Source organism: Larus michahellis, chromosome 2 (genome assembly GCF_964199755.1).
Source record: "Larus michahellis chromosome 2, bLarMic1.1, whole genome shotgun sequence".
Taxonomy (NCBI): Eukaryota; Metazoa; Chordata; class Aves; order Charadriiformes; family Laridae; genus Larus; species Larus michahellis.
The window spans coordinates 123,861,986-123,879,825 of NC_133897.1; the positions used below are offsets into that span (position 1 = coordinate 123,861,986).

At 36.6% G+C, this 17,840-nt stretch overlaps 1 protein-coding gene across 2 annotated transcripts in view; it reads left to right on the forward strand.

Moving 5' to 3' along the window:
* UBE2V2 (ubiquitin conjugating enzyme E2 V2) overlaps nt 1-17,840 on the forward strand; it is a 29,091-nt gene that overhangs the window by 6,046 nt on the left and 5,205 nt on the right. Inside the window, exons 2-3 of one of the 2 annotated variants that reach the window (XM_074576997.1) lie at nt 11,880-12,025; nt 15,311-15,436. In XM_074576997.1, coding sequence (XP_074433098.1) covers nt 11,880-12,025; nt 15,311-15,436 — 272 coding nt within the window. The remainder of the gene's footprint in view (nt 1-11,879; nt 12,026-15,310; nt 15,437-17,840) is intronic. The other variant, XM_074576998.1, reaches the window with a different exon arrangement.

Genomic DNA, 17,840 nt, shown 5'->3' on the forward strand with positions numbered 1-17,840 from the left:
TGCTTGAGTAAGTGAAAAACATTTTTTCCCAATACATGTAAAAATAGTGTCCTTTACTCAGGATACCAGTATAGTCTTAGTAAAATGTCCAGTTTTATTCATATAAATTAGAACTTTTTCAAGGAAGAAATTGTAAGCTTTCTTCTTATCAATGAAGTGGAATATGTGATCATATAAATATCAGATAATCTGAACTTTTGAGTACGATGGCATATAGAAAATAGCAGGCTGAAACATGACTTACAAAAATAATGTAGGGAAATAATTTAATGGCAGATCATGTTACTAAATATGTGGTGATAGGTACATTTGCTGATTACATCCATAAGTGTATGCTTATGTGTATACCTGAAGGAATAACAATGAATCACATTATTTGTTTTACATAGATAAAGGATCTTTATGTTTTGGACTGAGGGTGGGTGCTGAGTCATGTTGGAAAGGACCTTCGTGCAAGTCTCAGAACAACTGTTTGCTAATCAATGACTTGTAACCCGTTTTAGACAGCTTTACAGCTTTGCTAAACTAAATCCTTGATGCTGGTCTCGTTATCTGGGTCACACATTGTATTCTTACTATTAAAGCAGACCCTGTGAAAGCCATTTCATAGCAAGAGATACTGGCCTCTGCTGGGTTCCTCTAGGCTCCCACTCCTCCTGTCCCTTTATCTGAAAAAAGAAAAAAAAATAAAAAAATTATGTCATCATACTTTAAAAGATAGCTTAAAAAGTATGTATTTGAAATCCTTTTTCCTCTCTGCCAGCATAATCTCAGGTTTAAAATGAAGCTTTCAAAAATGGAGCATATCTGCCATTATACCTTTCCTTTAGCCTTTTTTTCCTTTATATAGCTATATGTTTGTAATAGTGGGGTTAATTTGTACTAAACAAGTTTGGGAAGTTTGGGTTCGGTAGTTCCTGGTTTTTGGTTTGTTTTTTTTTTTTGCTTCTGAGGAGAGAAAAATGGAAAGATTTCTTTTTCTGATAAAATCTCTATTCCTTGGAGTATTAAATCACAATTAATATTGCGGGTTGTTTTTGAAGTGACAGATATCTTTTCTAAACTCTCTTTACTGTCTTCCCGCCTTACATTGTTTTGTATGAAATTGGAATAGTAATAAAATTTGAATTTGATAAGCATTACAACGTGTCATTTTTCATAACTTATTGCTTCATATACTAAAGCATACAGGAAGATAGTTGAACCATTTAATATCTCATCTGTGTTTCATTCAGTGGTTGCCTATAAAGAGTTAACTTTTAAACCCTAGTCAGCCTATCCACCCTTTGCCAAAACAGCTTGGTTGTCAATTGATGAGCTATTAGTGACTTAACTGTTTAATTCTTGTACGGTTTTTGTTATGGTTAGACACAACTAGACATGCAGTGTCTGACATAACTAAACTGAGTTAACAACGATCTTGTTTATAACAAAAGACTTGCACTTAGGTGTAGTGTAGACTGATACCTTTATGCCATTTGTATTGGTGCAAATTTGTAAAATTAGTTTTAACCAATTTATGCCAATTTTCTTTTAGGACTGCAGTCTAGTTTAGCGTTTTTTATACTATAGTTTTCTATTGGTGTGATAACTATTTTTTGGTTCTTTTTTTCTGGATAAGGTTTTAATTACTTAAGACTTCTGTGGGAGCTTTTAAAGGTTTTGTGGGGTATTTGTTTGATTTTTTTTTTTTTAATCAAGAGCTTGCTTTTGCCTTCACTGTTTTGTAGTCTTAACGTTTGTATCTGTAGTAGAGCAAGTTTTTTCATTAATACAATTTATATGAGCAGTATTAGTAATTTCATGCCAGCAGCTGTACTCAAGAAGATCGTATTTGCATGAAAATGCAAAGATAGAGTGACACAAACTAACTGTTGTTGCATTCTTGCTAATAAAGTTAGGTCCAGTTAGTTTCTCTCAGATCTGGGCTACATTCTATGTGTGCATGTATCCAGTCTTAACTACCTGTGTGCTTCTGCTCACAGGCATACATGTGATGGCTCTGATGCTTCTTTATTGTTGTACCTTGTACAACTTTGGGATACTTAGGGTATTGTTGCTACATACAAAAGCAGGAGAGTGAAGAGGGCCTTTGAAAGTTGGACTGCAGGGAATAGGGGAATGGAGGTTTTCAGGGAGACGTGAACCTTTGTAAGGAGAGATGGTGCAGAATGGACAAAAACTTGCTGGTATTTGTGAGAAATGCCTTCTCCATGGATGCTGGTCAGAGGGTGGAGCAGCTCTGATGAATCGGGTAGTTAATGGCAGCCACATCTCCCTCTCTGCTGCTCTTCTGAGAAAGATGAGTAAGGGGAAAAGGGTGACAGTGGGGAGCAGGGAAGGAGAGAGAGAGGAGTGGCCATGAACATGGTTAGAAGTGAGTAAAAACTAAAAAAAAGATACTTTCATGGAGGATGTTGACCATCACAAGAAGAGTCCTGTCCACAAGGCTGCCTTCACTAAATAACCCGATGAATTATGGAACAGAATTGATAGAACTCGAAATTACTAGGAGCAGTTAGCTCAATTCCTTCTGGTTACCTAAGAGTCTGGGTAATAGAAAAGAAGGGAGGACTTCTTAATTGAAGATGCCTTGATAATGGAGCTATTTGTTTTGCTAGTAATTTCTCACACTTAAAAACATAATTAATAAAACCTAAAGTTGGACAGACTTTTTCCTATCAAGCTATGCATTTGGAATGCTTGCTCTGCTGGAGAATTTAAGTTTGAGGTCTCATCATTCTTACTGTGAAACCAACAGCAACTGGAACACATTGAATAAACTGATGTCGCTTTTGCAGTTTTGATATGCTGAGATCTCTTACTCCAGCATCAAGATTTGTGGTTTAAGCCATTTTAACATGTGTTTGTAAATCAGATATATGTTTATGACATCCCAACTACTAATGCCCAGATCTATAGAAATTAATTTCTTCCATTCCCACCCCCCAAACTAAATAGGCTTTAACACAGTTCATGTAGCAAAAGCTTTATTATGATTTTCTGGTGTTTAAATGCACCTTTTTTTTTATTAAACGTAAGCTGGGGCCTTGCAAGGCAAACTGGTATTGCCACATCTCCTTCCTCATGAGGCTGTCCATCACTATATACTGTGTTCTCTATTTTGTGAGTGCAGCTGATAAGGTGCAAGTATAAAGTAAATTCTGGTTTCCTTTGGAAACCTGTTGTACTGTATTTGGCAGATGAACCCAAAGTATGAGATGGAGGAGTTTAAGTTGTATTAAATGCAGATTTTAACACAGTTTAACTAGAACTACTGAAAAAACAGGTCAACATGCAAATAGCATTCTGTTTAGAATTTATCATTTTTGATCATTGTTGCTAGTAGATAACTGACAGTGTCTTAATATCATGAATGTGCATAATGAAATTAGAAGTAAGGGGAAAAAGTCCGCTTCCTTAAATCTATGTTCTGTCTTCAGTGAAATTACTGTGGTTTTTCTTTTTTTTTAAACACTAGTGTTTGTGCCCTACCCTAAAGATATAAACACCCTTATGCCCCTCAGCCAAAATGGGCATGCTGGGTTGCAATAAATGACGGAGGCTTCTGCCATATTAACATGGTGTCTCATTATCTGCCTTCCTAATATAAGCTGTACGTAGAATGTTTATGGCTGTGGTTAAACTCAAATATAAAGGAAATGCCTGTGGAATTTGTTTTTGTAAAGCCTGACTTTAGTTCTGAACTGTGTCTTAAGATATCAACAAATGTAAGATTTCACTTAAGTGGAATAAGTAGAAATTATCACCAATGTAATTCTGAAAAGGAATATTACTTTAGTTAGCTTTAACCAAAAGGTAGGTTTTAAGATGAAGGTTTATGACTTTCATGCTGCTGTGACTGTCTCTTGGCTCCTGCTTAGAAACATTTCTTGGTAAGTGACGTATCTTCAAAGAAGAAAAATACAAAAACCAAAAACTGATGAAATGCATACTTTAACTCCAATGTAGTTCCTAGAATTGCACCTCCTACATGAAGTCTTCCAACCTGTGTGCTGTCATTTTTTTTTATTTTAAATATTGTAAAAGGCAAAAGAAATTAACCAGTTACAGAGTTCCTACGTAATCAAATATATCATGTTTTATATTTATCTATCTACCTATCTATCTCTCTATCTATAGTTTTAGTCCTGCAAAGAAGCAGAATAGCCCATCCAGTTCTTACCAGCTGTGTTGACTACAGGAAATTTCTTTAGTTCTTGTGAGATGGCAGTTTTCTCATGTTTAGGCTTGCAGCAAAACTGGTTCTAAATTGTCATAAACATTGAGCGCGTTGAATAAATGGCCATTTGCTCTATATGTGCCCCTTGTTCTACATCTGTTTACTTGAGCTGTGAAAGCCTACTCACTACTCATCTCTTTTCTTGTTAATTCCTAAAGTTAGTAGTCTCGTTTTGTGTTTGTTTTGGGATGAATAATTTCATTTTATGTGGAAATGTATTTTTACCTGATTATGTCAGACTTGTTTTTCTTTTTGAACTTCTATTCCTAGAAATTTTCCACGGGTAAGCTTTGTTAGGTTAGTCTTCATGAGTCTGCAGATCTAAACGGTTGTTGGTTTCAGCTTTGCCAGTTGCAGACGGTAATGACAAGACACTGTTCAATTAGTCTGACACATTGCATAGGCACTAGCAAAATGGAGAAGAAAGCATTCAGGATCACTGTTGCTTTTGAGGAGTTGCCCATGATTAATTTTGGAAGCACAGAGCACTTACTGGGTCTCTGTTACCTGTTTTCTTTTTATGTCAACTATCTGTACTGAGTAGCTTTAGTAAAGTCCTGTGTTCTGTTATCGTTGATAGAAATGTGTCTGTTTTTATGTGACAAAATCAGTGATGACTGGAGTGTTCCTATAGAAAATACTTTACCTGGGTTATATGGATCTTTCATCCATACATGCTCAGATTGCTTAGTACCTTATTCACCACCCTCATCAACGTGTATGGGTCACATGTTGCTGCTAAATACCTTCATTTCACCAGTTTAGATAACATAGTACTTTCCCAATTTACACTCAAACTGTTAATGCAGAGTATTCTGTTGCCCATATTTCATTGCTTTGGGACATACTTGCTGAAGAAAAATAGTGCATAGGGTATAGTAAATGTAGCTTTTATGAATACTACTGATATACAGAATTATGAATTTTAATTTTACTGAAGTATATCAAAGCTTGGTTGGAAAGCAGTTCAAAGAAGTGGGATGTACCCGTAATTCTAAGAAAGCAGAAGTTTCAATTATCAGAAATATCAAGATGTATGAAACCCATTTAATCCCATTAAGCCCATTTAATCAAGGTACAGTTTTCTCAGTGCAGGCTCACTGTACATTCAGTATCGCATGATTCACAGACTGAGTTCCACAGCAGCAGCTGGATGCTTTCGTAGTTACTGGAAAAAAAATGTGTTGCTTTTCACTGAAAATGCGTATTTGCCTTGAACAAGAATCGTGTTGTCTTCTTGGTTATAGGAAACAGAGCTTTTACTATGTATCTAGTAACAGTCTTGATTTAAAACAAAAAAGAAAGCCCACGTTCGCTACAGAATTGCTGCATTCCACTACTAACCATAGTGATGGAGTTCTTTTGTAGACAAATTCCCATGTCCGACTTCATTAATAGGCAAGGTATTAGAGATAGTTCTGGTTTTTGGAGCCAGGTTACTGTGATCAACCTCAGGTAGTTACAGTAAACCTGGTAATACTTCTCGATAGTAGGTTCATGATAGTAAGTCAAACATTTTTTTTTTCTGTGTATTCACAGAATATTTTACTAGGCAAAAGAGTATGCGATGTGAGCAGGGTAACTGGCAAACAAAAATATAGATAATGTTTTTTAAAGAAAATAGTTTTTTCAGAGAAGAGTGTCTTCCAAAAATTTAATTCCACAGGAATTTTTTTTGCAGAAAGAATAGAATGTGTTAGCATTTCACATTTCTCTTTCCTCTCCTTTTTGTGTGTCATCTATTTCAGGGCTTATTTAAGGCTTTTGTTGTTTTATGTTCTTTTTGTGGATGTGTGGTGTGTTGTTGTTGTTGTTAGTACAGTATTTCAGGTTTCTTGCTTTATTTTGTCCAGAGTAAGATGAATTCTGAATTGTTCAAGCTGAAAGGAACCTGTTATTTTCTGTGTTTCTCTTTGGAATTTTGCATTTCTTCCCCTCCCTGCCCCAGGAGAAATTGTATTATGGTTTAGAATTTGCAAGGCTGACATCCCTGTCCCCTTCCCTGTCATCGAAAAATGCTTATTTTTCTGCCACCCTGAAGCTGTTAAGTGGGGTTTGGGAGTTTTTCCTTTTTGTTACCCAGCTATACATACTTTTTCAGTTTCTGTTAGCTGGAAGTCAATGGGGAAAAGATAACTCCTACATTCAGAATTGTGTATACCACAGACTTTTCCTGACATAGCTATCTCAATCATGAAGAATAGCTTCCCTGACAGTATCCTAGCTGTGTTAATATATAGTTTACCGATATGACTTGGTTTTGGGTCCATTTGGGTTAAGATTTGTTTTTATAGCTGGTTTGGGGAGTGCTGGCACTATGGGATATGCTGGTATTACTATGATAAAAGGCTCCTGGTATGGCTGTAACTTTCAGGAGTGATTGAAGCCAAGAGCTAAGGAAGATTTTTAGAGAAACTGAATGCTGGTATGGATATTGTAATAGACAATTATTATAAAAAATAGTTTGGGATATAAAAGAAAACCTCATACTTTAGGCACTGAGCCAATCTATGAAAAATTAGGGTTATGGCTCCCTTTTATAAGCGGCAGGGAGAAGATTACAGTGTAGGTTGTCCCACTCTTAACTGTTACATGGCAAAGAGTCATTAGATGTGAGGAAGCTGGGACTTCCATCTGTATTTGGAGGAGTGTGTCCATGTTAATTGTTTAATTAGTGTAGCCAGTGTGCTTTGTCAAATTTGACATAAGTGCAGTTGTGTGTTCTGTCTTGATTCTGATTAAATCTTTAAACTAGCGGGTGATCTGGCATTACCAGCTGTGGAACTATGTCTTGACATACTAGCAGGTCCATCCAGGCAATTCCCCTTTATTGCTCCACTGAAAGTTGTTGGTCCAACTAGAGGATACTGAAGATTCTTTTTTTTTCTTTCCCTGAGGTATTTGTCAGTAAAATCCATAGTGAGGTAAGCTTTGCTGATAAATCAAAAAAAGCTTGGGGGGGAGGTTGCTTTTGTTTTGTTTTTTAATCTTGACGGACCCAGGTATATTTTTCACCTGGAGAGCCTTTAGTCTGTGATAGCAAATAGCTGTGCTGGATGCAGTGCTGTACCCTGCTGTTGATCCCAGCCTGCTGAGTGGAGTTTACTGCTCCTACAGCTCTGCCGCTGATAAAATCTCATGACTCCTTTAATCCCCTTCACTTGGAAGTGAGCGGGTTTTAGGTGAGGGATGCCTGTTACCTGGAGTAAAAATGACCTGTCTGCACTTGCCTGAAGCCAGTTAGTGGTCCCATCAGCAGGTGGAATTGGGGTGAACAATATTTGGCAGGCCCATGGTGGTGAAAGGCTAGAGGCATTTCTCTCCTCGATTGCCACCACTTGTTCCAGAAGGTACACCTGAGGTCTATTAGCCAACTGAAGGAAAGGATAGGGGTGGTTTCTGTCATTTCCTATTGCTGATGAGCTGCAAACTAGAACAGAAGAATGTTGTTTCATTGTCAAAATTCTGTAAATGAAGGACCGATTCTAATTCAGATTCTGTCAGGAATATTTCAAGTTTTTAGCAAATATTTGATAAATTTTATTGTCTGGATTAGAGACAAAACTGCAAGTTGTGTATGCACCATTAACATACAATTTGGATTGTGCCCTCTGGAATACGTGAAATAGTGAGAAGAACAAGAATTTTGTAGTTTATACTAGGAAGAAACTGAATTTCCAAAAGGTCCATTCATTACCTGATCTTCCAGATAGAAGTTCTTGCTGTTTTACTGGAACGAAGGTGCAGTCTTGTGCACGTATTCTGTTCTTCAAGCTGTGTAGATTTGTATTACGTAAAGGTCATAACATGACCAAAGCAAACATGTAGAGTGCAGTAGTGTGCATAGGTGCATGAGTGGACACTCAGGACAGCATTAGCATTTAATTCCAGTTCATTTTGATGGTGGTTTCTAAGACTGTAATTATGAAGGTAAGGTTGTGGTGTGTTGTTTTTTTTTTTTATCCACTGTGTTAATTTTTAAAGTATTCCATGTCACTTGTCAGAAATCTACGAGCAATGGTTTTCTAATGAAACATTCAGTAGTAACTTCAATTGAAGTTTAAAGTATTGAGGATAAAACATTAATCATATATGCCAGGGACATAGAAGCAGTTTAGTGGGGTTTTCTGGTATGTGTTTGGGTTTTTTTGTTTTAGGGTGGTGTGTGGGTTTTGTTACCTCCCCCCCCCCCCCCCCCCCCAAGCTAGGAAATAGTAACTTGGTAGTCCTTTGTTTCAAAAAGCTCTAATAGGCCTTCATAATTAAGATGTGCACAGCTTGTTGCTCTGCCCCTTCAATGTCAGTTGACAAACCAGGATATCTCTTTGGAAATAGGGTAGGAGAGATTGTTGTCCAAATCCTAAATACAGGATTGCGTAAAAAGAAAGATTTTCTGCATTTCCTATGGACTCATAAATAAAGGAATAGAATATGTTTGCGGAAGTGACCCAGGTACCTTAAATATAGAAATGCTCTTTTGAAATAGTGGTTTTATCTTAATTTATACAATCCTTTCTGGTGACCCCAACAAAAATCTTGTAGGACTGTGTAACTTTTCTGAAAGGGATCCTGTTGGAACATATGTTTGGTCCAGTTTTAGTTGAGAACTAACATCTTATTTTTCTGGGTGTTTTTTTCCTGGGTTGGAAGCTCGGTAGGGTGGTGTGGGGTTTTTTGTTTGGTTTGTTTGTTTTGTTGTTTTGTTTTTTTTTTTTTTTAAAAAAACACTAAGTGTTTTGACTCTTATTTTTAACTCCAGAGTAGTGTGTTGCTACCTAGTTCTGGCACTGATAGGAATGTTAGTGTGGGGAGCACACTTAGCACTTGCTGTCAGATGTTTTTGTCTCTTTTCAGAGCAGATCTAAATTATTTTCTGGAGATGTTCTGGAGGCTTCCCAAGTTCTTCACTGCTCCCCTTGCTGAACCAGTGTGCACAGGCAACATAGTGGAAAAAATGTGATGAACACAGGACAGTTAGTCATAAGGGGTTGTTATTTTCTAGTAACTGTCATGTCCTACAAATTTATGATACAACTGAGCCAGTCCAATGGCTTTTTGCCACAAAGTCTCCCTCATCTTCACACTCATGGTTTTGCAAAGGAAGGCACTGAAAGACACAACAGTCTGCTCTGGTATTTGTTGATCTTTCTTCCTGAGTCAATTCAGTTGATTAACTGGTTGGATTTGATTTTTGCCTAAAGGAAAAACAGCTTTTTGCTAAATTACTGTGCCAGTTTGGCTAATAGAGGAGCCTGGTTAGTGCAAGAGCAACAGAGTTTTGGGAGAAGGCATGGAACCTCTTGTCTTGGCAATGAACAGTTGGGTCATCTTAGCTGCACTGAAAGGTGGTGACAAGTGATCAGAAATAAACTTAAAGCCTGTTTGCTGCCATCTTTTATGTGCTTTTTAAAGAGGTAAACTATAAATCTGAAGTTTTGCAGTTAGAGCAAGAATTCTGAGAAATGGTGTATTTAAGCCACTGGAGTAGGCTAAGATAATGATTGTATGCTAAAGTACATGGGTTTGGAGGATACGAGTTGTTTGTGGGGTTTTCTTTGGTTGTTGAGGCTCCATGTACCAGTCAAAAGCTATTCAGTGGTGTGATCCAAACCAAGAAGTTTAGTAGGTCTATTCTGATGCTTTTTTTGTTTGTTTTAAAAGGTTAGCATTAACCTTTTACTTGCACACTCCATTCCAGAGCCCATATGAATCTGGAGCAAAAGTAAAAACCTTGTGCTCTGTAATGTAAAAGAAGTGTGATTGTCAGTTATCATCCCTAGTCTGAATTAGATATGTAAATGTACAGTTCTAATGCTAATAACAAGTAAGGATGGGACCACAGGAATGGGCAAATAAATTTCAGTGAAGCTTTTTAAAAGGATCTATGCTAAAGTATTGAGAAATTATCTTCTCCTCGATATACTGTGTTAGTACTTTCAGGTAATCAGATGTGAACTCTTATCTGTGAAAATAAGCTTCCGGATAACTCCATTAAAACATATTTTTACATCGAGGTTATCTGAGTTTTTGCTGCCATGGCTGCACTTTCATGCTAGTACTTGTCATATCTCTTTGTGAGCTGGGCTGGTTTGTTAAGCTGTCAGGAGACTAACCAAAATGTATAATTTTCTGCTCAGTTAGCAAGCTGAAGTAGCTCATTGTGGGCTCAGATGAGTGGCAGTACCAAAGCAGGAAGGAAGGTGAGGCCATAGATGAGTGATTTAATTTCCTTGCACTGTCCTGATACTATAATCTTAGTGCTTTTCCCTGGGAATTTGGAGAACTTGGCAATTTTTTCTGCAATTTTTAGGAGCCTTTCCCTAGTCTGTGATATCTAATTAAAAAAAAAGTTTTAAACACAGTTTAAGAGAAACCACAGTTATGCATAGTTATACAAGATAAGCTATTGAATAGTTGCTGAAGGGTATGTTTATCTATACTGATCCAAATGCATACATATTGATTAAATAATGATATTGTATACTATTGGTCTTCATTTTTTGCATAGAGACCACTTGGAATACAGACTAGGATAATGTAAAACCTGACAACCCAGTGACGAAATAACTGATAAGGAAAAAAGTTTTCTTTGATCCTCATCTTTTTCAAACTTGCATAGTATGTATTCTTTGCTAACAACTTTGTATGTCCCCAGTCTTAGAGTTTTATAGTCTTTTAGTTTTATAGGGTACCTGGATTCTTCCAGTACAAGAAAGGATCTTTAGTAGGTATCATGGAAAACAGTATAGCTGTAAGTAGCTGTAAGTTTCATCGTATTGTAATATTACTACTACATCATTGTGCATATTTTATTTGAAAATAAAAGCACACCATGATTACATCCACAAGTGTTAATTATCTTTGTTCTCTACATCAGTGCTGAAATACTATTTTAGCTTGTGATATAAAGCAATTAAGCATACAGTTGTTTAATACCTATCAATATCTGTCTGTTTTTATGTGTAATAATCAAAATCCAGTAATTATAGTTCAGTAAGTGAATATTAGTTGGGTCTCTTTAGAGGCAGTACATTTTCATATTCTTGTGAATATGTCATTATCTCTCTTTTAATAACTTAATCAGTGTTTCCGTGTTAAGTGTGAATAATAACTAGATTAGAAAAGACTTGATTTTTAATTTGTTTTCTGATACTAAACCTTTTTTTAATCAAATGAAATCAAGTGAAAATATTTCAGTCTTTCTCTTGCAGTTTACCTTTATTAAGGTCATTTGTGTTAAGTGTTGCCGTCTTTATTTTTGGAGGGCTTTGCTATATCAATTTTATGTGGATTGTAGTTGAGTAGAACTTGACAGTGAATTAATTTTTAAATGTACTGGTTCTAAACAGTACTGTGCTTGGGAAAGAGTCTGAATTAAGCCATCTCAAACTAAAGAGAGCTTTCTTATTTTCTATTTTGTAGTTTGTATTGCTGTCACTTGGTAGTAACTACCTTCCAGTGAAGTGGTTAGTTGCTTCTAAAGAATTTAAGTGCTAAATACATTAATGCAGGAAATATTTGTTTGGCTTTGAAAGTATATTTGGCAGTTGCTAGTGCATAGCATATAAAAGCAATTAAATTGTTTACCTTTTCCTTAATGTGAGCAGTATTAATTACATTCTTCCCTTTTCTCTAGTTAAAGTACCTCGTAATTTTCGCTTGTTGGAAGAACTTGAAGAAGGGCAGAAAGGAGTAGGTGATGGTACAGTAAGCTGGGGCCTCGAAGATGATGAAGATATGACACTCACCAGGTGGACAGGAATGATTATTGGGCCACCAAGGGTAAGTGTGATGAATTAAAAAGTTTTTTTTTTAGGTTTGTAGGCAATACAAAATGCAAAAAAATGTTACTTTGCTACAGTGTAAAAGAATTAGTTGGAATTCTATGGGTGAAATTGTAGAAACACTGAATATTCCTGTTAGAATTCATCGCTTCCTGGCATGTTAGTGTTTTCAGTCTAGCCTCCCTTAGTACATGTTTCTGCAGCTGTCTGTATAAGCCAATTGTGATTTGAAACTTATTACTGAGTTAGGAATATATTCAGTCTGTATTTCCACCATTACTGCACATGAGTATACGGTGATAGTACAGTAAACAGGGTAACTGTCTTTCCACAGTTTATCATATGTGCCTAATAATTTAAATTGTGTAGTAAACTGGCAATATATTTTCAACTTTCACAAGTTTTACCAAGTAGTCTTGCAGTGTAGCGGTTTGTGCATTTCGGTTAAATCATGCCTGAAGTCCAAGCTGTTTTTTACTACCTTTAGTAAGATAAAATATATACATAAAGGTAAATCTTTCTGACCTTTTATGTTCTATAGAATGTCATCTAGACTGATAAAACCTGCAAGAGAAATACTCAGACATGAGATACGACTATCAGCCTCATCAGATATGAGTGGACACATCTTTCCTTGACTTCTGTGCACACTTTTTCATGAGAAGTTACAATACGATACGAAAGATCACTGTGTAAATGAGAACTTTAAATGAGTATACTTCAAGTAGTGCTAAGTTAGCGTATGTCTGTCACTGCTAACATGAGGTTACTATTTTGTGTGTCCTTCAGCATCAGGGCTTATTGGAAGAACTGTTCAAGACAAGAACTGAGATCAGAGCTTGGCCTCAGTGAAGATAACATCTTCCAGAGTAACAGAGTTCCACAGTTAGATGCAGTGTAATTCAAATTTCTGCAAGTCAGAGTTAGTTGCAACTTGAAGCAGACTGTTTTGCACATTTGCATAATTGTGCTGAGCTCCTAAGGTTTGGGTGCATTTGAGAGAGAACCAATTTAAAATATAAGCGTAATGACGGTATGCTATAGGTACTAGCTTCTGTGGAATCACAGTGTTCGAATGCATTTTGAAGAAAGTTTGTATTCTTATGGGTTTTGAAAAGAACTTGCAAATGTGAGCTGACTAAAGTAGTGTCTCCCTGACTGTCTAAACAGCCTCCAGAACTGCCTGTGACTAGTTTCTGGTGCAGTCTAAGGTAGATTCCTAACACATCTTTGAAAGGAATGATTATTATGTAGGGACCAATATGTTTAGAAAAAAACAAACCAAAACACAAAACCAAAGCAACCTGGGATGCACTTTTAATTCTGGTCAATTTAATTGTTGTCATTTTATTTCCTTTATGAAGGAGTGCACAGAAGTAATATTTTGGGCCATTTCAGGGACATGGAGTCTTGCTGATAGAGTGACTTGCAGTACACGGTGATTGTGGAAAGTGAAAGCCACCAGCTCCCAAGCCAGTGGTGGCACCTTGAAAAGAATTGCATATCTGCTTTCAGGGTTCATAGAAGATGAGTGTTTTTTGGAATTGTCTGTGTTATGTAGACAGTGTGCAGTTAGGTAGAACACAGAGAAAGTAGCTAATACTGTCCACATCATTAAGTTCATTACATGCGTGGCTTCTCTAAAGCTGTGAAAAAATTGCTTATCACGTTTTGGTTTTTTTCTTGCTTCATTTGAAAGGTGAGCCAAGGTGGAGGGAGGAGGGCAAAATTTGTTTTGGATTAAAGGAGACATTTTTCTGACCCCCCCAAAAGAATGGGTGTTTAGGCTTTTGGGGGAGCTGGCCAGGGATGCTTGGCTTGCAGTAAAACAGTGACTTGAAAAACTGAGCAAAATTGAGAAGCCACCTCAGTAGGAATAAGGGAAGGAGAATGAGTGCTGTTCTTAGGATTTTTCAGAGTTGTAAGCAGTATACACTTTGTATACATTTTCGCCTATTTTCACTATAACTGACAGCATCCCTCTCTGGGGAAGTAAATTGTTTTATTTGAGTCAATGAGAATTTTTGTTACTGTGCTTTCTTGCTCTGGTAGCAGCCATGTTACCTGGAGCAGGACATGATTACTTTTATTGGGCCTTTAGCTTTTAATTGGAAAAAATAACAGAAAATTTTTTTTCTAACAAAAGGTTTTGCCTTGTCTTCTTTCTGAGCTGCTGACTTGCTGCTTGGTCTCTGTGACTTCTTGACATTATAGGACATGATTAGGGTGCTTCAGTAGTCTGCTTTCCACTCTGCCTTTTAATTGATCGCAGAGTGACTGTCTCTTGATAACTTGACTGCGTGGTTGATACTTTTACGTGGAGAGAATGACACCTGGCTGATGCAGAACAGCTTAAAGTACCATTCCTTCTGGAGAAGCAGTAGTACTGGAAAAGCAGAAGTGCCATTACTTCTGGGAGGTTCAGAGGCATGTTACTGGTTTTGGTTCATGTTGGCTGTGTTTGCAGTGACAATGGAAAAACAGGTGTAGAAACTGGGTTTATCTAACTTCTGGAGCACAGAGGCTTGTGCATCAGTGACCAGCAAAGCTACTCATGCTTGGCCTACTTGACAAGATTAAAAAAAAGGTAGAGCCGTATTAGTTTCTAATTGGCCTTTCTCAAAATACATTTGCACTTAGAACGATCTGTTCCATGGTCACTTTGGAGTGATGTTTTCTGGAAACTAGGTGTCATTTTATGACAGTAAAGTTCATAAACCCTGTAGTAAACCAAGCAGTCTTCAGCTGTGGAAGTCTTAGATGTATTCTGGAGTGTTAGTTACTTCTAGAATATGTTTTTTTTGCAAATACTATTTTCATCTTGTTCTTGGTTGTGTCGTTGGGTTGGGTTAATTGCATCTCTGTCTTTCTCCATTTCCAATTTTTTTGCGGTTATAGATACGTTTTTGCAGGGGAAAGCAGTAATTTTCCTAAAGATTATTGATTTTTATCTCAGCCCCCTACTGTGCCAAAGTTGTTTTGGGAATGCAGGTCGGTAGGAAGGCTAAAAGTATATGTGAATTAAAAAAATAATTGCATTCTGTTAAAACTTGGGTATGGTATAGTCAGTAAGTAGTGTGATTTATACATACTCATCAAGTACAAACCAATGGAATATGAATCAGTAATCCAAGACCATCAGTTGATACGTAATAATAACAGATTGATAATTATTTCATATTTCTTATTGTTCCTCTTGCCTTTGCTTTGTTTTTTGCTGTTTTTTTACTAATTAATATTCAGCTTTCAGTAAGATGCATTAGTCTGTCTCTTTGCTTTCTAGACAAACTATGAAAACAGAATATACAGTCTGAAAGTAGAGTGTGGACCTAAATATCCAGAAGCACCTCCTACAGTTAGATTTGTAACTAAAATTAATATGAATGGAATAAATAATTCCAATGGAATGGTAAGTTGAAATGGTAAGATCAACAGTGTTGTTAATCTGTACTATAAATTATTTCTGTGAAAAACTCAGGTGAGGAATATGCATGTTAGAGAGAGCTTTCATATTTAAATTTTACAATATAAGTACTTGGTTTAAATCAAGTTTTGGCTGCCTACTACTTCAAATCTTTAGGCATTTTCAGTATGCTAGTGGTTCGTAGTGGCTTATCAACAGATGATCATTATTTGTAGTATTGAAACAGTTGTTTCTTTTAAATGAAGATGAAGATTTTCATTTTGAACAGAAAAAAAATAAATCTTTAAACCATGTGTAGGTTTTTCCCTTATAATACTCTTATAAAAGGGAATTAGATTCATATCGTAATAGGAGTATTACAAACTTTATCTGATGTTTCCATTAATTAAAAATGGAGGTTATTCCTGATGAGTCTCGCTCTGGATGCAGTAACTCACTGTAATGAACTGATGTATTTAAACTCTTATTCTCTTTATACTGGGTTTATTCAAATCCAAGGTGATTCTGAGCTCTGGTCTTAAGATCTTTTGATATAGATGGTAATCATTTTCGTTTTAAAGATCAATTTGCAATGAGTTACTTTCACTGATCCTGCACTTAGGGTGGGATGAGCTCATGTACATGAGCAATGGCAGCAGCTCAAGCAAGTTTGTTACTCGGTTATTCACTAGGTACTTTAATCCTGTGAGTAAGTCTGAGGTACCTCATTACCCAGTGAAAAGAGGTGTGAGCTGTCTTGCTATTACAATGGTATATGCATATATCAGCAGGACATAGAATAATATATCAGGCTTGTCTGTGTGTATGTTTGTGTTCAGTGTATGCAAAGTAGTTGGGTTAAGGTAACACTTAAAGGTGAGTCAGAGAGCATCTTTGGATTTTAAAATCCAAAGATATTAAAGAAAGATGGACCTACATTTGTGTAATTAACAGTACTGAAATGTGAAGCTTAAGTATCTCAACGACTGTAGCAGAGGGAGAGGTTCTCAGGGGTTCATTTGAGCTGTTGTAGGTGGTGGGATAGTGTACTGGTTGGTCATCCAAAGCCAACGCATTAACACTTCAGATATAGTCTAAAATTATTTTGAAAATACTTTTTGCGTAGCCAACAATTTTACTCTACTTGAAGATCGTATTAAAATTGCTGTCAACAAACCAGCTGTTGCCCTTCATCACAACTGTGGCTTGTTTATAAGTATATGTGTTTATTAAGAGGTTGTGACTAGCAAAAGCTGCAAACTTGGAATGCAAAAGAGCTTTTGGTGTGTTTATAATATTATTTTCATACCTCTCCCTAGTAACATGCATTATTCTGAATCAGTAAAGAAGTATGCTCTTGTTGCTTCACCTGTGCGTGCCTGACAGTGTAGGTGTTGGTCTCTGGAAGCAGAATCTCAGACCTGCAGAGCGTGAAGGCTCATGTTTGTGGAGCCAGTTGGCTTGAGCTTTTGTTTGGAGAAGGCTAAACTCCTACTCAGCTTGTTGAGGACCGTGGTGAATACTGTGACAGGAAATCCACCTGGTGGTTTTAAAAGCACTCTTAAAACTCGGTCATTGCAATAGGAAAATTTTATTTTAATAAGTTTATAAGCTATAGAAAACCTTCATTCAATTTTTCCCCAACAGGTCTATAAACTAACGTATCTTATGAAGGATTTGCTATGCAAATGCATAACATTTTTTTAATGGATTTAAGTAGGACTAGATAGGATTTGTAATGAAAACAGTTTTCATATCTAATGAATTTTAAACTGTTATATAATTTTTAATGTGATCATTTTCCTGGTATCTTGCACTTTAGCTTATTTCACCATTGTGCCCACTAGAGTTGTGCTAAATGTGTCAGATAAACTGGGGGCACCTTCAGCATCCCTGGAATGGTTCACATTGCTGCTTCCTATTTTAGTTCCTTCATGTTTCTTCCAAGCTGCTGTCTCACTTTCTGATCGTCTTTCATATAATAGATCATAAGCAGTTTGCTGCATTCTTTTAATGAATGACAGGATTTTTCCTTCTGACAAGCCCTACTATCCGTGCTGCTGTATCCTGTTTTTTTTTTTGACATGTGGCCAGCTTTTAATCACATGACTTAAAGTTGAAAAATTTGGTAACTTGCAAAAAAGATAAACGGCAACCAAAATTGTATGCCATAGTATCATCATACTACTCAAAACATTTGTAATGTTGTTGAAGAACACTTTACAGGAGGTGTGTTCCTGTTGACACCTGAGGAAAAGTAGAGCCCCCAGCGTGAGTTCAGAGGGCGATAACTTCTGTTGAGTTGGAGTGTGAGTGGTGGAGGGGGGAGATGGGTATGTGCTAGAGTTTATGGTGGTCTAAAACTAGTCTCAAACTGCCTTGTTGGCAGTGGTTCTCAACCTTCTTGACT